Raw genomic sequence first — 15,862 nt, 5'->3', positions numbered from 1 at the left:
GCCAGAAACAGACAAAACATGTCGCCATAACTCAACGAACCATTGCATCAAAAACATCACACATGACACAACACAACACAACCGCTGTTTCCATCTCTCTCTCTCTCTAGTCTCTAGTCTCGCTAGTCTCTCTAGTCTCTACTCTAGTCTCTCTACTCTCGAACGGCTAACTTAGCCAAGATCGTTACTAGATTCGTTTTTTCCCCTTTTTGCTGGTTTTAAGACACGAACTTGGTCCAGTAGTTATTGCTTAAAGACAAGAAATTTATAAGCTTTCCAATAAGCAAATATCATCTCCCCTCCAATCATTTCCCTGCGCTGGCCCAGCCAGCTTGCTACGATTTCAACACGACGTCGTCTTGATTCGTTTCGAGCTGTGGATATGGCTACTGTGGTTGTTGGTCCTCTCTCCAGAAATTGATCCTCTTCTCTGCTTTCTACTGTGATTTTCTCCGCAAACCAAACAAGTGAGTTTTGTGGATCTCTGTTTTGCCGGATTTGGGTCAGCTCGTAAACTTCTAAATCTTAGATTCACAACAAGTCAAGGACGGATTCTATTTCAAAAGTTCAGAAATTTCTTGCTCTGAGCAAGTCAGGATTCCTGACAATGTAGCTTTTTTTCTGTGTCCAATTTTTTTTCTAGGTTCTTATATATTTGAGTTTCTGAGAAATTGGAAGAAAATGTTCAGCTTTTCTAAGAGGCGCATGAGACTTGGCAGGTTAGTCGTCTTTTACGCTTCTATAAATCAAGTCACCTTTTTGGGTCTGTATTGATTTTCTGAAAGTTGGGAACTTTTTAGGTTTCTTTTAACTTTATTTTTATTTTTACATTGTAAGCGGATAACGATTAATCTAGGAATCGCCTTTTGGAGTATCCTGTTTAAGCTTAGTGTGTAAAAGCAACTCCTTTTTATAATATTGTTTCCGGATCAAGTATTGGTCCTTTCTTTTAATAGTTCTCACTTTATGGTGTCTAATTTTAGATTGATAAGCAATTATATCAATATTTTGGTTCATGTAAATACGTCTTCATGGTTACTATAGATTCAGTTGATATGCTTCTTCTCTGATTATGGATGTAATTGATCAGAGTTAAGAAGGTGCAGCTCTCGGATTCTGTTCAAGGATTTAAGAGTCCTTTGCGAGCAACCAAACGCGCAGATAACTCTAGTGTAAGTCATCTCTGATTTAGTGATTTGTAACATTTTCTCGGTAAAATCGACTGTTATCTGATTTGTAAGAAACATGATGCAGAATGAAGCTGCTTTGGCTGCAACTAGTTATTCTGATGAACTTGATTTCCAGCCTTCATCGGGAAATTATGAAAACTGGATGGTGTTATCGGTTAGTGGGGAAAAACCTGCTCCACGCTTTAATGTAACGAGTTTCTCTGTTTCCAGTCAATAGCTTCTGAGTCGTTTTGAAAAATATTAATGGGGAAAAAAGTTTTATGCAAATCTACTTTGATGCAGCATGCAGCGGCTGCTATTGGTAACAAAATGATAATAGTGGGTGGAGAATCTGGTAATGGCTTCTTGGATGATGTACAGGTAACAAGACGAGAGACAAATTATTTGGTTTCAAGCAATTATTTGGTTTAAAGGGATTGATATTCTCAGTCTTTGTATTTACAGGTGCTTAACTTTGATTCATTTACTTGGTCCAGTGCGTCTTCAAAAGTTTACTTATCGCCAAGTAGTCTGCCCCTCATGATCCCTGCATGGAAAGGCCATTGCTTGGTAATTGATTGTTGGTTTGTGCAAATACATGTTTCTGGTTTTGTGGTTTTATATCTTTCGGTTTTTGATTGTTTTTTTTCTATTGTTAGGTCTCTTGGGGTAAAAAAGTGCTATTGGTGGGTGGAAAAACAGATCCTTGCAGTGATAGAGTCTCAGGTTTCACATTGCTGTTTAGATTCTAAGGTTTAGATTCTTGATGTTTCACTCTGCTTAAGACGGTGTTGTATTTGTATATGTTATTGGCAGTTTGGGCATTTGATACTGACTCGGAATGCTGGTCGCTAATGGATGCAAAGGGAGACTTACCTGTAATTTTCTAAGTCCTTAATATACATTTAGAAGTTTGTGGTTTTCTGGTTTGGAATGTGAATTGACTAGAAGAAAAAGTCTGATTCCAATGAGAGATTGCAGGTCAGTCGCAGTGGTCACACAGTGGTGAGGGCAAGCTCGGTATTGATTCTTTTCGGTGGTGAAGATTCAAAGAAGAGGAAACTAAACGATCTTCATATGTTTGATCTCAAATCATCCACCTGGCTTCCTCTTAATTGCACGTGAGCTTTTCATGTGTTTCCGACGTCAGTTCACATTAAACTCTTGTGATTTCCTGACAAGTTTTCTCTTAATAACCAGAGGAACACGACCGTGTGCAAGATCGAATCATGTAGCCACGCTATTCGACGACAAGATTCTGTTTGTGTTTGGAGGTTCGGGCAAGAACAAAACACTAAATGACTTATACTCACTCGACTTTGAAACCGTAATGCTTATCATCTTTCTATCTTTTTTACTAGATTGACTATTTTTATTTCTTGAAACTTGAACAACATTTCTTATCTTCTGGTGTCATCAAGATGGTATGGTCAAGAATCAAGATAAGAGGATTTCACCCGTCTCCAAGAGCGGGTAGTTGTGGAGTTCTTTGCGGTACTAAATGGTATATAACCGGAGGTGGAAGCAGAAAGAAGAGTAAGTTCTACCTCTAAACCTCACTGAATTTACTCGGAGCTTACAAGTTTTGCTTGGTTTTCGCAGGACACGCGGATACGTTGGTCTTTGATATTCTAAAGGTCGAGTGGTCTGTGGCAAGCATCTCCTCTCAATCTTCCATCACAACTAATAAGGTGGTTAAAAACATAACGAACGTTTCTATTTTTTCAAACGCAATCTGTTAAAGCTCGATTCTTGTCTTTGTGAAAATGATTGGTATAGGGATTTAGTCTAGTTCTTCTGCAACACAAGGATGACGATTATCTCGTAGCTTTCGGAGGAACGAAAAAAGATCCTTCAAATCAGGTCTGAAGCTCATCATTCCTCTGTATTATTCATATTTTTGTTTCAAATTCTCGACCTTTCTTTGTGTTTGAATGTATATTTTACTATGGAAAGGTCGAGGCTTTTATCATTGACAAGAACAAGAGTGAGTCACCAACACATCCGCAAACAACTTCCAAGAAGAACCCTGGCCGGTTACTGTTTGGAAAACGATCTTCTTCCTCGGCAGTTTTAACCGTTGATGAATCGGTTAAAGCCTCTTCTCAGAGGCTGATCGATTCGGTTGCAAGACAGAAACTTGCTTCAGCCATTGAAGAGCACGGTGGCTCTGGTAGAAGGTCTTTATCAGAGATTGCTTTTGCAGATCATCGTAACCCATCTTCAGGAAATGTCTCTTTGCGTAAACAGTTCAGCACCGAAGAAGAATACAGAGCTGTAGTTGAACCAGCAAAGTGCCCCGAGGTATATAATACTACTTAGTTTATGTTTTAGCTGCATTTAATATTGTTCTTGAATCGCCATGAAAATGTCTGCAATTTTTTGTCTTGGTTCAGGCCTCAGATGACAAAAACAATGGAGGAGCAAAGATTACAGCGGAGAAAACACTTTCTACGGTGTCTGACCGTGAAATGTCAAATCTTCAGAAGCAATGCTCTGAAACATTTCCTTTTGCACACATCGATGATGCCTTGATATTCCCGGGAATGGATAAGACCAATTTAGCAGCAAACGCATCATCATCGAGCGTGTACCAATTCCACGAGGCCAAAATGACGGCTCTTATAAGAAGAAATGGGATTCTGGAAGGACAGTTAGAAGCAGCATTGGCGGGAAGAGAAGCGGCTGAGAGGAACGTGTCGGTTGCGTTGAGAAGCAAACAAGAGACTGATAAAAAGCTATGTGACGCCATGAGAGATGTTGAATTGCTTAAGGAGAAGCTCACAGGGTTAGAGCTCGCTCAAGAGGAAGCTAACAGTTTGTCAAATATGGTTCACTCCGACAATGTCAGGCTTGAGCATGATGTAGCGTTTCTAAAAGCTGTCCTAGACGATACTCAAAAGGTAAGATAAAAATCCTTGTGGATACAAGTGTCTCCAAAACGCAGAGGCTCGAATTTTAATAGCGTTTTTGTGGGTTATGGTTTATTTTTATTTATTTTGTAGGAGTTGCATTCAACAAGAGGAGTTCTTGCAGGAGAAAGAGCAAGAGCCTTCCAGTTGCAGGTATCATCATGATCAACTCTCTTCAGTTTATGCATTTCTAAAACGCAGCGTTTTTTGTTAAAACGTGAGGTGAATGCAGGTTGAAGTGTTTCATCTGAAGCAAAGGTTACAATCTCTGGAGAATAGAGCTGCTACACCAAGAAAGCCTTTCCATGTCTGAACACAGACCAGAGTCCACAGACAAGACAGGAACCTTGAGACTTCCATTTTGTAATCTAGACGTGAATGAAACCTCTATGTTTTGTGGATTAATGTAAAAAAAGAAAAAGAAACTTAGAGATCTCAATAATATCAGATTCCAATCAGAAGAAGACAAGTGACAATATAAACAGTCATTTTTTTCCATATAATTAAATATTTAAATGTCACCCAACTAGTAAGCTTCTTTTACACAGAGATACATCATGACTAGAGGAGCCTCTTGGTCTTTCTCCGACCCATCTGGTCTCAATGATTAGCATTTTTTTGTAGACACAGAAAATAACATAATCACTGCGACTCTTCCTCCGGAGGTTCTTCTTCTTCTTGAAGAAGGTTCTCACGGTTGTCATGAGCCCAAAAGCCGCGCACATCTATAAGCATGCTCGCAACGGTTCCACCTTGTTTACATCCCAAGAGATCATCCAGAGTGATTTTTAATGGGTCAGATGGTTTCACCATGTCCCAGATCTCGTCCCGGACATCCTCTATGCACAGCTCATAGTTTCCACCTTCTATCCATTTCTGGTGAACATCTCTGCAGGTTTATCAGATGAGATTTGTGACGGTTAGTTTAGAAGAGAGAAAAGATTATCACACATCAAGGTGTGTTATATTATGCCCTAGTGTCTTTGCAGTTATGAGACTCGCGGAACAAAACTCAGCTTCCGCAAGCAGGAAATGCAGAGTTTTTTTATATAGGAAGATTGTATCAGATAACATCACAACTATTTGATGCTCCCCTTCTTTACTTCCATAATTGTTATGTTTTGTACGAGCCTTCAGTGGGAATTATACCAAAAAGGTAGCAAAGTAAAACACCAAACAGATTCCGTCACTTGATAGAGATTCGTTACCTGAAAAGAGAGTGAATATCAGCAGTGGTGAGAAAGCCTCTCCCTTGGAGATCCAGACAGCGGAATAAGTATGTCAAGCCCTCTGGAGTGTCTTTGTTCTCCAAAGCAAGAACGAAATCTAGGAAGTTGTCGAAGTCCATTTCCCGGGAATTTTTTTTTGGTAAGTCCATTTCCCGGGAATTGCCATAACCGCTTTTGACACGACGGATATGCTCATCAAACACTACAAAAGAGCAAGGGATATCAGAAGCTTTTATGTCAGTTGAAAAAAAGAGGGAAAACTTATCGATACCCAATTACTTCTAGAACTATAGTTAAGCATGTCTCGATCCCTATTGGTGACTATCAATACCACGAAAAGTATACAAAGACTAGAAAGTATTTGAATTTACCTCTTTCGATGAAAATCTCAGTAAGGGTCCCATCTGCGTATTCTTTAAGTTCTTGTTTACTCAGCGATCCACTCATATCTTTATCAAGAGCAAGAAACATATCTACAGAAGAAAGAGAAACTCTAGATCAAGTTGCACCTGAGTTATTCATACGACATAACAAGAGTTGTGTCCAGTTCATCTGCAGGTATAAAGGAAAAAGTAGCACACTCACCACATATACGTTGAGCTGAAGTCAAAGAGAACCAATTTTCAGCCTGTTCTGTGTCTGTGACTTCCTCCTCACTTTCCTAACGTGGAGTATCCGGGGAACAATCAGTAAATGCAAGCAAAGTAAGAACTAGCTTCTGAGAGTGGAAAGCAATATATGATTACACAGCTGTATGTCGCTCATCCTTTTTCTAAAGTACCTGATGCAGTTCCATTAGTTCCTGCAGACAGTTACTAAGCAGTATCTTTTTAATACAGGCTTTTCCTGTACGCAAAAAAAAAGAAGAAGAAGCATTTAAAACATGACGATTCAATACTAGGTCAAGCAAAATAACCCGTTGCCTCAAAATTGAATATCTTTGGTGCCTACCTCGCCTATGGGGATCACAGAAGAAGAAAAACTTTTGTGAAGCTATGCGGCAATACGTTTGAGTAAAGCTCGGAGGCATCTCCCTCAGTTGGGCCAGGTTAGGGATAAGACCACCAATGTAGGACTCCATTTCCTATAATAACAGCAAGTAGACTATTTGTAAGGAACCTGAGATTAAAGTCAGTAACATTTGCGGGGAGGAGAACTCCTTAAAGTTTCTTGGGTCAGTTGTAAACTTAAAGCGTTAGAGCCAGTTGAGTACTTACTAGAGGTTGAAGAAAGCCATCAGAGTCTTCATCAAGCTCACTCATATCAATTCTAGCTTGTGTAAGCGACACCTGAACAGTGTTGAACAAATGATTTCAAATTAAGTATAAACTATAGTTGGTTAAAGTAAAGGACAAGTCCAACTCAAAAAACAAACACCCAACACTAGCGAAGCTGATGCCACTCAGAGACAGCAACAGGATGATACTCAGCCAAATAAACAAAATTGTAATCCAAAGATTTCAGCTGATATAGTAATCCAAAGATACTCACCGTGCGCATCACATAAAGATAGAACGGTAATATAGCAATCCTCCCAGCCTCGTCCTTCTCAAACTTCATAAAATTGGATGGGCTGAAAAACCGACGACACTTGGGACCGATTTGTTCAGTACATACAGAAGCAATGTGACAGAAGTCCTCATAGTTCATCTACATGGACAACACAGCGCAAATCTCAGCATCATCTTCAACAAAGAGAAACACAACTTCACTACAGAGGATACATGTACCTTTTCTGCACCAGTGGCATCATCAATCACACAATTTTCTCTCAAACAATTCCACATAGCAGCCAAATCATCCGCGTTTAACAAAAGATCCGCTTGTTTCTGGGGAAATTAATCAACTTACCGACGTGAGCAAAAACATCAAACTTCTTCTGAAGAAATAAGAGCAGGCAATAAATTATTCTATACCCTCAAGAAGCGGTATTTTGCAAGCCTTTGAACCCTTTGACTAATCGATCCTTCTTCTGGTTTCTGAACAAGGAGTAAAGGAGCAAAATTTTATTGTCTGACAGGTTTTCTATAGACTATAGGGTAACCAACTTTCGACGGGTGTAACAATGCAAGACTTAACCGGGCAGTGTCGTGAAATGCAAAGACAATCATCTTATAGAGTAGAATACCCATGTAAGGGACATGCCTTCTTGTAGAAGCTCGGTATGGTGCCTGCTTCTTGGCTTTTCTGTTGCTTCTCTTTGAATATCTCGAGCAAAATTCTCTTAGTCTCGAGCTCTGCATAAAAATGAAAACAAACCCTTATCAAAGTTAGCATCACCAATACTCAATCACGGTCAATATACACAAAGGTCCATTTTTATCCAGACAGCCCCACATTCAGCAAATTCACTAACAACGAACTCGAAATGCGATTAAAAGTTCAAACTTTCTTAGGAGAAAAATGAAAAGAGACCAAATTTCTAACTTACCCATTAGAGCTTCGGATCCTAAACCGGCGCCGGAACCAATGTACCGTCTTAGATTCCTAACCCAAAGCATCGAGGACGCCGGCGGGATCTTCCTCTGCGTCGATGTGTCGTGGCTTTCGCCATCGCTAGATCCGCTATACATTTTTTTCCTAATCACACAGATCGTCACAGTCTTCGACGAAAGATACAAGCCCCAAAATGAATCAGAGAGATTAAAACCCTGAAGCGGAGGGTGAGAACTGAACCAGGAAGTGTAGAGAACCCTAGAGCAGCCTTGTCTCTCCCTCTTTCAAACTCTCTCTGATCTACAAGATCCACCAAGCTTCAAAGGTAACCAAAGTTTCTCACTTTTACAATATAAGTCCTCACGTTCATAGTACTTTTCATTATTACCCACTACCTTCACTAACTACTATGATTGTCCGAAACTTTTAAAAAAATCAAAACTTTGTAAGAGATTTTATCTCATAAAATGATAAAATCCCGTTAAATCTTTTTCTCAGAGAAATGGCTTCCATATCCATCAACTGTTTCTTCACTCCTCAAGCTCTAGCTCGACCCACCAGGACGAAGAAGATCTTCGCTAAACCTAGCAACGTCTCGGGAAAAACCCGGAACCCTAGAAAAACGAATCTCCACCGCGAAGCAGAGCTTAAATCTCGAGGCGGTGATAAACCCCAGCCGGTTTCCGACGCCGGCGGTGAAGCCACTACTTATACGCGTCTTCCTCCCAGGGAAGATTTCTCCGATGTCTCTCTCCTGTCTTCCTCTTATCTGAATTTCTCCGAAGAAGTGAAGCTATCTGAGTCAAATGTCGCAGGGGTCGAGGAAAATGTTGACACTTTGGGTGAAAATGATGAAGAAGATAAAGAAAAAGAGGCGAAGAGCGATGATGACGAAGATATCTGGGGAAATTACAGAGTATTAGATGTATTTGAAGGGAATTCTGGATTAATTGATGAAGATGATGATGATTACGAAGACGACGAAGTGTTCGAGTATGGTGATGAAACGGATGTGGAGAAATCTGGAGTGAAAGATGGAGAAGCTATATGTTTCTCGGGTGAAGAGGAAGAGGAAGAAGAACAAGAGGATGAGATTGGGGTGAAGGAGAAAGGGGTCCCTGCGGTGATGCGGTGTTTCGATAGAGCCAAGATATACGTGAAAGCCGGAGACGGAGGGAACGGCGTTGTGGCGTTTAGGCGGGAAAAGTTCGTTCCTTTTGGAGGACCATCGGGTGGAGACGGAGGGAGAGGAGGGAATGTGTATGTTGAGGTTGATGGGTCGATGAATTCGTTGTTGCCGTTTCGAAAGAGCGTGCATTTCAGGGCGGGGCGTGGAGAACATGGGAGAGGGAAGATGCAGAGTGGTGCTAAAGGAGTTGATGTGGTGGTGAAAGTAGCTCCTGGGACGGTGGTGAGACAAGCCAGAGAGGTTGGGAGTGAGGCGGTGGATGATGGGGAGGAGGAGAAGGAGGTGCTTTTGGAGTTGTTGCATCCGGGGCAGAGGGCGTTGGTGTTGCCTGGTGGGAGAGGTGGTAGAGGGAATGCTTCGTTTAAGTCTGGGATGAATAAAGTTCCTCGGATTGCTGAAAATGGTGAAGAAGGTCCTGAAATGTAAGTGTGTTTTTTCTTTCATTCCTGAGTTGGTTTTAGTTTTAGGGTGTTGATGGGACAAGTCTTGGGAAGTGTTTGCTTTTTGGTTTGGGAAGGAGAGAAGGTTGTTGTAATGTGTAAAGTTTCGGACTTCAAATCACTGCAATTACACTAGAGTTTCTAATGTTTAGTTTTGCAAGGATGAGCCAGTCTTAGAAGCTAAATGTTGTAAAGATGCAAGAGTTTCATTTCTGTTTAGGAGCATGACTTTGGGCACTCTTTGATTTCTGTTTCTATTTTTCGGTAAAGCTTGATTCATACATGTGAGTGTTGGTGCCTTCATATGATCACAGGACTTTTTGAAATCTTCCATTGCTGCTGAATGCTGAGTATGCTAGTAGTGATGCTCTTGTTGATACAGATATTGCTAATGTTTTATGAGAGGATATGTAAGATGTGTCTTTCTCTGGCAAAGCTCTGATTCAGAAATATAACGTTACAATTCACAATAGGTGGCTGGATTTGGAACTGAAGCTGGTTGCAGACGTGGGGATCGTGGGTGCTCCAAATGCAGGAAAAAGCACGTTGTTGAGCGTGATAAGTGCCGCGCAGCCAACCATTGCAAATTACCCATTCACCACATTACTTCCCAATCTAGGCGTGGTTTCATTCGATTACGATTCAACAATGGTGGTCGCAGATCTTCCTGGTTTGCTCGAAGGAGCTCACAGAGGCTTCGGTTTAGGCCATGAGTTTCTAAGGCACACTGAGAGATGTTCAGCACTGGTAAAACAACCATCTTTAGATTCAAGCTTCATACTTTTATTTTTGTTTCGTTTAAAAAGAGCCTCCTTTTTCTTTGCCGTGTAAAGGTACATGTCGTAGATGGTTCAGCTCCGCAACCTGAACTTGAATTTGAAGCTGTTCGTCTCGAACTCGAACTATTCAGTCCTGAAATCGCTGAGAAGCCTTACGTAGTGGCATACAACAAAATGGACCTCCCAGATGCTTATGAGAAATGGCCAATGTTTAGGGAAACTCTTCGTGCCCGCGGGATTGAACCTTTTTGTATGAGCGCAGTACAGAGAGACGGCACACATGAAGTAATCTCTTCCGTTTATGAACTCCTGAAGAAGTACAGAGAAGCCAACGCAGAAGCCAAAGGTCTTTTCTACTTTTAATTTGGCATTATAGGTTGAAACCTCGCTTTTGCAGTGTACTGATGTGTTCTTTTTTTTCAATGTGGCCATAGGGTTGTACGATCAAGCGAATGAGAATCTGGACCATGTAGCTAAGAAGATAGATAAGGAGCGAAGAGCAGCCATTAATGAGTTTAAGATCTTCCGTGATAGCGGTACAAGGGCTTGGCATGTAGTTGGAGCCGGGCTTCAACGGTTTGTGCAGATGACTAACTGGCGGTATGAGTTAAACCATAGCTAAGATTTTTCACACGATCAAACTAATCAAGTGTCACTAACCAGTGTCGATGCGATTTGGGGTTTGGATAGGTACATGGATTCAGACAAAAGGTTTCAGCACGTGCTTGATGCTTGTGGTGTGAACAAATCGCTGAAGAATATGGGCGTTAAAGAAGGCGATACCGTGATCGTGGGAGAGGTTTGTATTGAGTTTCTCTGAATCTTTTCTGTTAAAAGTGGTTAACATTTGCGTTTATGATCGTATACGAATTTTGAGTGTGTGTGTGTGTGTGTGGATAGATGGAATTGGTGTGGCATGACTCAGCCAATGGCTCGAGCCGTCCTACAGAGTCGAACAAGACTTCGACAGACTCAGTCAGATGGCCTCAATGGAAATGATTATGAACCATCTGATAACTTTTTTTGTGGAGCACAATATTTCTTGAACCGAACCGAGAAGAGAATTCGGATTACTTTTCTGGTCACTGGATTGAACCGGTACCAGATAATTGAATCCATTTTTAATGTATACGCTATACTGTATTAGTGAAGATAAAGTATGATATGTGTATTTTAAAAACTAAAATAAATAAAATAAAATTGTCTTTTTTTTTTACATGAAACTAAATCTTTTTAAAATCATTTTGTTTATTGAGATTTGTTATGGTCTGCCGTTGATGAGACCTTAAGTAAAAGAAAGAAAAACGTTGTTTAATACTCCATTTCTACACCACCACTTGAAGTCTTGACCAACTGCAAATGAGCTGGTCTAGGCAAATTATTGATTAGTCGGTCCAATGTCTTGAGTTTTTGTTAACAATTGTTTATAACAGTTTGCAAATCCATAATTGATTTGCTATGATTACAGTAGGACAAAATAAATTGATAATAGGTGGATCACAAAAGGAAAGAAATGTCCGTGCGTGCGTGCTCTGTGTTTTACTTTACATATCGAGACATCGCACCGATTAAGAATTTGGGACCGGTATTCAAATCAGGTCAAGCAAACCGGGTCGGTTTTGCCTTGTTTCTAATTAAAAAAAAAAAACATGAAACAGAGGAAACGGGAGGGAGGGTTATGGTCTAAAAAAAGGGATTGACATAAAATCTCTCGCAGTTTATTATCAGCAGTCCAATCTAAAATCAGAGACGGTCCGTACAAGAGAAGATCTTCTTTTTGACCACACACATCAAAACAGACAATCACTTCTGTCTCTATGAAGTGGAAAATCGTAGTTCATCAGACACAAACTTCATCACTCAGATCACGACACGTAGGAAGAGCATTCGATTATATTACTAGGTCCCACGCTTGCTTTGTTTCCTCGTTGTCGCGTGCGGCAACAGTATCTTACGTGTCATCGACAGTGTCCCACATAGTATGTGCGTACTAGGTTCGGTGGGGCTTCTTCTAGCTTACGTGTCTATATTTCATTGGTTTTTTGTCCTTCCTGAAGTATCCAATTGTGTTTGGTTTATATAGTTGCCTTCTTTGGTTCCGTGTGTTTCGACATCGAAATTATTAGTTGTATGTAATTTACTAACCAAACCGACAATTTTCACCCTTTTTTTTTGCTATAACAATCTTTCACGTCTATACTTCAAATTAAATTTCTGTAATTTCAATGTCGTATATTTTTTTATTCAATGATGTATAATAATCTAATTATCTAGTGAACATTACTATGCTGATATATAAAAATGAAGTACTAAATATGGGACATTCATATCTATGGATCTTAGTATATGTATGTGTTGTATAGAGAGAGAGAGAGAGAGAGAGAGAGAGAGAGAGAGAGAGAGAGAGAGAGAGAGAGAGAGAGAGAGAGAGAGGCACATGGAGAGCACAAACATAATTTAGAAAATAATTAGGATGTATCACGTCTCACTAGGTGCCACGAGTGTGTTTGATCACATGACTTTTAAATTTAAAAATGATTAGTAAACAAAAGGATCGGAGCTTATAACTTTCCAATCACCTAAGATTCTAGAAACTACACGAGTGTGGTAAAACCGTGAAAAGAAATATCATCCTCTGATTTCTGAGCAAACGACGTTATTAGGTAAAAATATTGAAAATACCAGAAAAGTCGAATAATTGTTGATTAATGAACGTTAAAACTGGATGTGTTAAATAAAGGATTAGATATCTCAACTTACACCTGGTTTAGACCAAATAATACATCACTAGTAACTATTGATACTAATTTACCCTAGTTACCCCAAAAAAAACTATTGATACTAATTTGTATCTGCATAACCTTAATTTTATTATTGGATATATAGAATTCAAAAGCAAACTAATAGTGAAGTGAAGTCCCCACTTGGCTTCGGTCACACTGTCTGGACTCTCGTCAAAGTCCAAGTTTGTTCTAAGACAACCTTTACCCCTAAATCCCGGGATGTCCTTTTGACACAAAAAGAAAATTTTAAACTACAACAAAAAATTATTAAATTTCATAAGAAAAAAAGTTTTTGGCTTTTCATTAGCTGTTCAAAATTTTCTGTGTTTTTCTTTGCCTTTTTTTTTGTTGAGAAATGTGAAGAAATTCTCCATTCCTAAACCCAAGAAAGCCTCGATCACATGGAGCTTGACTAAAAGATTTCACCCAAAAGGTGTTCAATAGTGCAATCCCAATATCGTGCAATGCCAATTGGGTTTTATCATATCATATCTTATAAGAATGATTTAAGATATTTTCAAAAATGCACAAGGAAATACATAGTATTTCTCAGAGTATTTGAGGGAAAATTCAAATAGAAGTCGAATCTTTCAACCACTACGTGGATTCAATAGTAACAGAGTGTATACACTTATTAGTAAATCATTTTCCCATGCATCATCATAACAATCCTATGGAACTACAATCATTTAGCTAAAGCGATAGTGTTTTCGCAACCTCATAACGTTAGAGATGAAATGAGGGATCATATATATATAGAGGAAACTACTCAAAATTTGTAGTCTAGTACCCATATTTCTGCGTTTAGAGATCCACAACGGAGAAATCAACAGTTTTTAAGCTGAATAGTTGGACTAATATATATGGGTCATCTCTCGGAGTTAACAGGTATTGTGCACATGAATTCTAGGGAAAATGAATAAGCGTCATGTAGTTTAAAGCAACATACAAGAATGGTTGGAAACTTAGGCGTTGTCGAGGAAGTATCTTCCGATGAGTTGTGGAACACATTTGCCAACTGCCATGTCTGAATCCTACCCTTGGTTATGATGGTGTTTTATGAAATATGGATATGTGGAAGACTTTCATGTATATTTTTGACTCATGACATACCTATTGTTCATGAAAAAAGATTTCAAAAAAAAAAAAAAGATTATAGGAAATGATCTACGTCTTTAAGTAAATATTGTCCTAAGAAAATACTATATAGGAATTGGATGTGGATGAACACTAAAAGTTAAATATAGTATAGTTGATTTAATAATAACACGCAAAATATGAATGGTAATAACACGCAAAAATGCAAAATATGATGTATACTGGAAGATAGTCAAATGGAAGGCTAGTCCCACATGGAGTTCAAAATATGAGTGGATGAGTCAAGGGTCGTCAGATTCTTCTATTGCTTAAACTTGTCTCTAAACCCAATTCTTAAAAGGGATGAAATATATTAATAAATTCACCAAATCAAACATTTATTACTTTATCATAATCATTGCATTTTAGAACTCTATGTAATTTTTTTTTTTGTTCAAAAAAAAAAAACTCTATGTAATTTCCGGACAAAAATTATTGGTCTCTAATAGTTTCTTAGAGTTCTGATACAAAACATCCCTACCTATACAATTTGTTTAGTTATATACTGTATCTCGTTCTCGTAATTTGTCCTACATAAATTTGCATAAATAATTATTTTCATGAACTAAATATCATTGGTGTTAATTTATCTTGGCGCACGACAACGTTTTTTTTTGTTGTGTTTGGCAAATTGTATCGCTAAGACGCCAAGGGCTGCACTAGAAGATAGTGACTCCGGTTATCGCGATCGTGGTCCGACCACGGTAATATTTACTGTTGTATTAGTCAAAGATAAAATTCTAAAAGAGCCAAAATGCATAAAACTATATATAATATTATTAGTTTGACTCATCATTATAAGAAAAGAATATAATTTTCATTCCCAATGCCATTTAGCAATGTGCAAAAAGCTTACCAACAATTGTCACATTTCCAAGCCTTAATACAAGGAGTCCATCACACTTTTGTACCCTCGCCCATTCGATTAAAAGGCACAAAAAAAAAAACATTCACATCAAATCAATTTGATATTTGGTTTACGTGGCTTATATGACTTTAAAGAAGACGAAAAAAGAGGGGTTGCAACACCTTTTTTAGTTAAAAATACTTTAAAATATCAAAATAGAAACCTTGGTAACAATTAAAATTTAGTAACAATGTACTTCTTTCATCTGCACGTTTGTAGTTAATTAATAAGAATCATATACTTTTATTAATTTCCGATGTGAGATATTCTTCACAAATACTACACAAAATGATCTACCAACAATAGAATTTCCAAACCAAAATATTGAATTCTTAATCGCTAATAAGTGAATATCACAGTAACCTAAAAGAAAACAAGTGATCTAGCGAGATTGTGGGAATCAATATGTGACCATCAATTAGTTTGTTTGATATAGACTAAACTCAAAGAAGTGGCCTACCTTGTTGCTCTTGTTTGGGAAGTTTTGATCTAACTTTGCTTTACAATTCCTTTTGACTATCAATTCTGTTTCTTCAGGATCCCGTTAATAGTACGTATAGATTACAATGGTAAATTTATAGACGATAAAACTTATTGATTGACTATCTATATCGTTAGTTTAGATATATGGTTATTAGACGAAGATGTACCTACATACCGCTAACGAAACTAAAGGCCAATGAACATAGATATAGTCGGAGCGTTACAAGTATTTCTTAATTTAGTTTGAGATTTCAATTTCAATTTCAATTTTTGATAAGTAAAGTCTCAAAATATTGATCACGATCATTAATTCTTTTTCTTCGACTAAAATTATCTCTAATGCATGGAGTAAATTTCATAAACCGGGGCGTGTCTTAGTTCGATTCGTAAGTGTTCTG

At 38.6% G+C, this 15,862-nt stretch overlaps 3 protein-coding genes and 1 non-coding gene across 4 annotated transcripts; 2 read left to right on the top strand and 2 right to left on the bottom strand.

Annotated features, from left to right (window-relative positions):
• Positions 1–34: 34 nt before the first annotated feature.
• LOC18019042 (acyl-CoA-binding domain-containing protein 6) lies at positions 35–4,539 on the top strand. The gene is made up of 17 exons (XM_006400345.2): positions 35–467; positions 644–719; positions 1,091–1,172; positions 1,255–1,377; positions 1,473–1,550; positions 1,635–1,739; positions 1,829–1,895; positions 1,986–2,047; positions 2,151–2,290; positions 2,370–2,496; positions 2,591–2,705; positions 2,772–2,860; positions 2,949–3,032; positions 3,126–3,473; positions 3,566–4,072; positions 4,175–4,234; positions 4,314–4,539. The coding sequence occupies exons 2-17, from the start codon at positions 682–684 to the stop codon at positions 4,392–4,394; spliced, it is 2,106 nt and encodes a 701-aa protein (XP_006400408.1). The 5' UTR covers positions 35–467; positions 644–681; the 3' UTR covers positions 4,395–4,539.
• Positions 4,494–8,054, bottom strand: LOC18019041 (probable serine/threonine-protein phosphatase 2A regulatory subunit B'' subunit TON2). The gene is made up of 12 exons (XM_006400344.2): positions 7,742–8,054; positions 7,456–7,547; positions 7,227–7,289; positions 7,041–7,139; positions 6,802–6,960; positions 6,528–6,599; positions 6,262–6,394; positions 6,092–6,156; positions 5,896–5,971; positions 5,682–5,783; positions 5,290–5,512; positions 4,494–4,970 (listed from the first exon to the last, which is right to left on the bottom strand). Exons 1-12 carry the CDS (start codon positions 7,881–7,883, stop codon positions 4,724–4,726), a joined length of 1,473 nt encoding a protein of 490 aa, XP_006400407.1. The 5' UTR covers positions 7,884–8,054; the 3' UTR covers positions 4,494–4,723.
• LOC112086996 lies at positions 5,057–5,176 on the bottom strand. The gene has a single exon (XR_002899845.1). It is a non-coding gene; the product is annotated as a small nucleolar RNA snoR104 (small nucleolar RNA).
• Positions 8,055–8,236: 182 nt separating the features above from the next.
• LOC18019040 (GTP-binding protein OBGC, chloroplastic) lies at positions 8,237–11,351 on the top strand. Its single transcript, XM_006400343.2, has 6 exons — positions 8,237–9,357; positions 9,849–10,122; positions 10,209–10,500; positions 10,589–10,754; positions 10,845–10,953; positions 11,055–11,351. Exons 1-6 carry the CDS (start codon positions 8,249–8,251, stop codon positions 11,151–11,153), a joined length of 2,049 nt encoding a protein of 682 aa, XP_006400406.1. The 5' UTR covers positions 8,237–8,248; the 3' UTR covers positions 11,154–11,351.
• Positions 11,352–15,862: the final 4,511 nt, after the last annotated feature.

The sequence above is a fragment of the Eutrema salsugineum genome, unplaced genomic scaffold (genome assembly GCF_000478725.1).
Source record: "Eutrema salsugineum unplaced genomic scaffold, Eutsalg1_0 scaffold_2, whole genome shotgun sequence".
Taxonomy (NCBI): Eukaryota; Viridiplantae; Streptophyta; class Magnoliopsida; order Brassicales; family Brassicaceae; genus Eutrema; species Eutrema salsugineum.
This window is presented reverse-complemented; position numbering and strand designations above follow the sequence as displayed.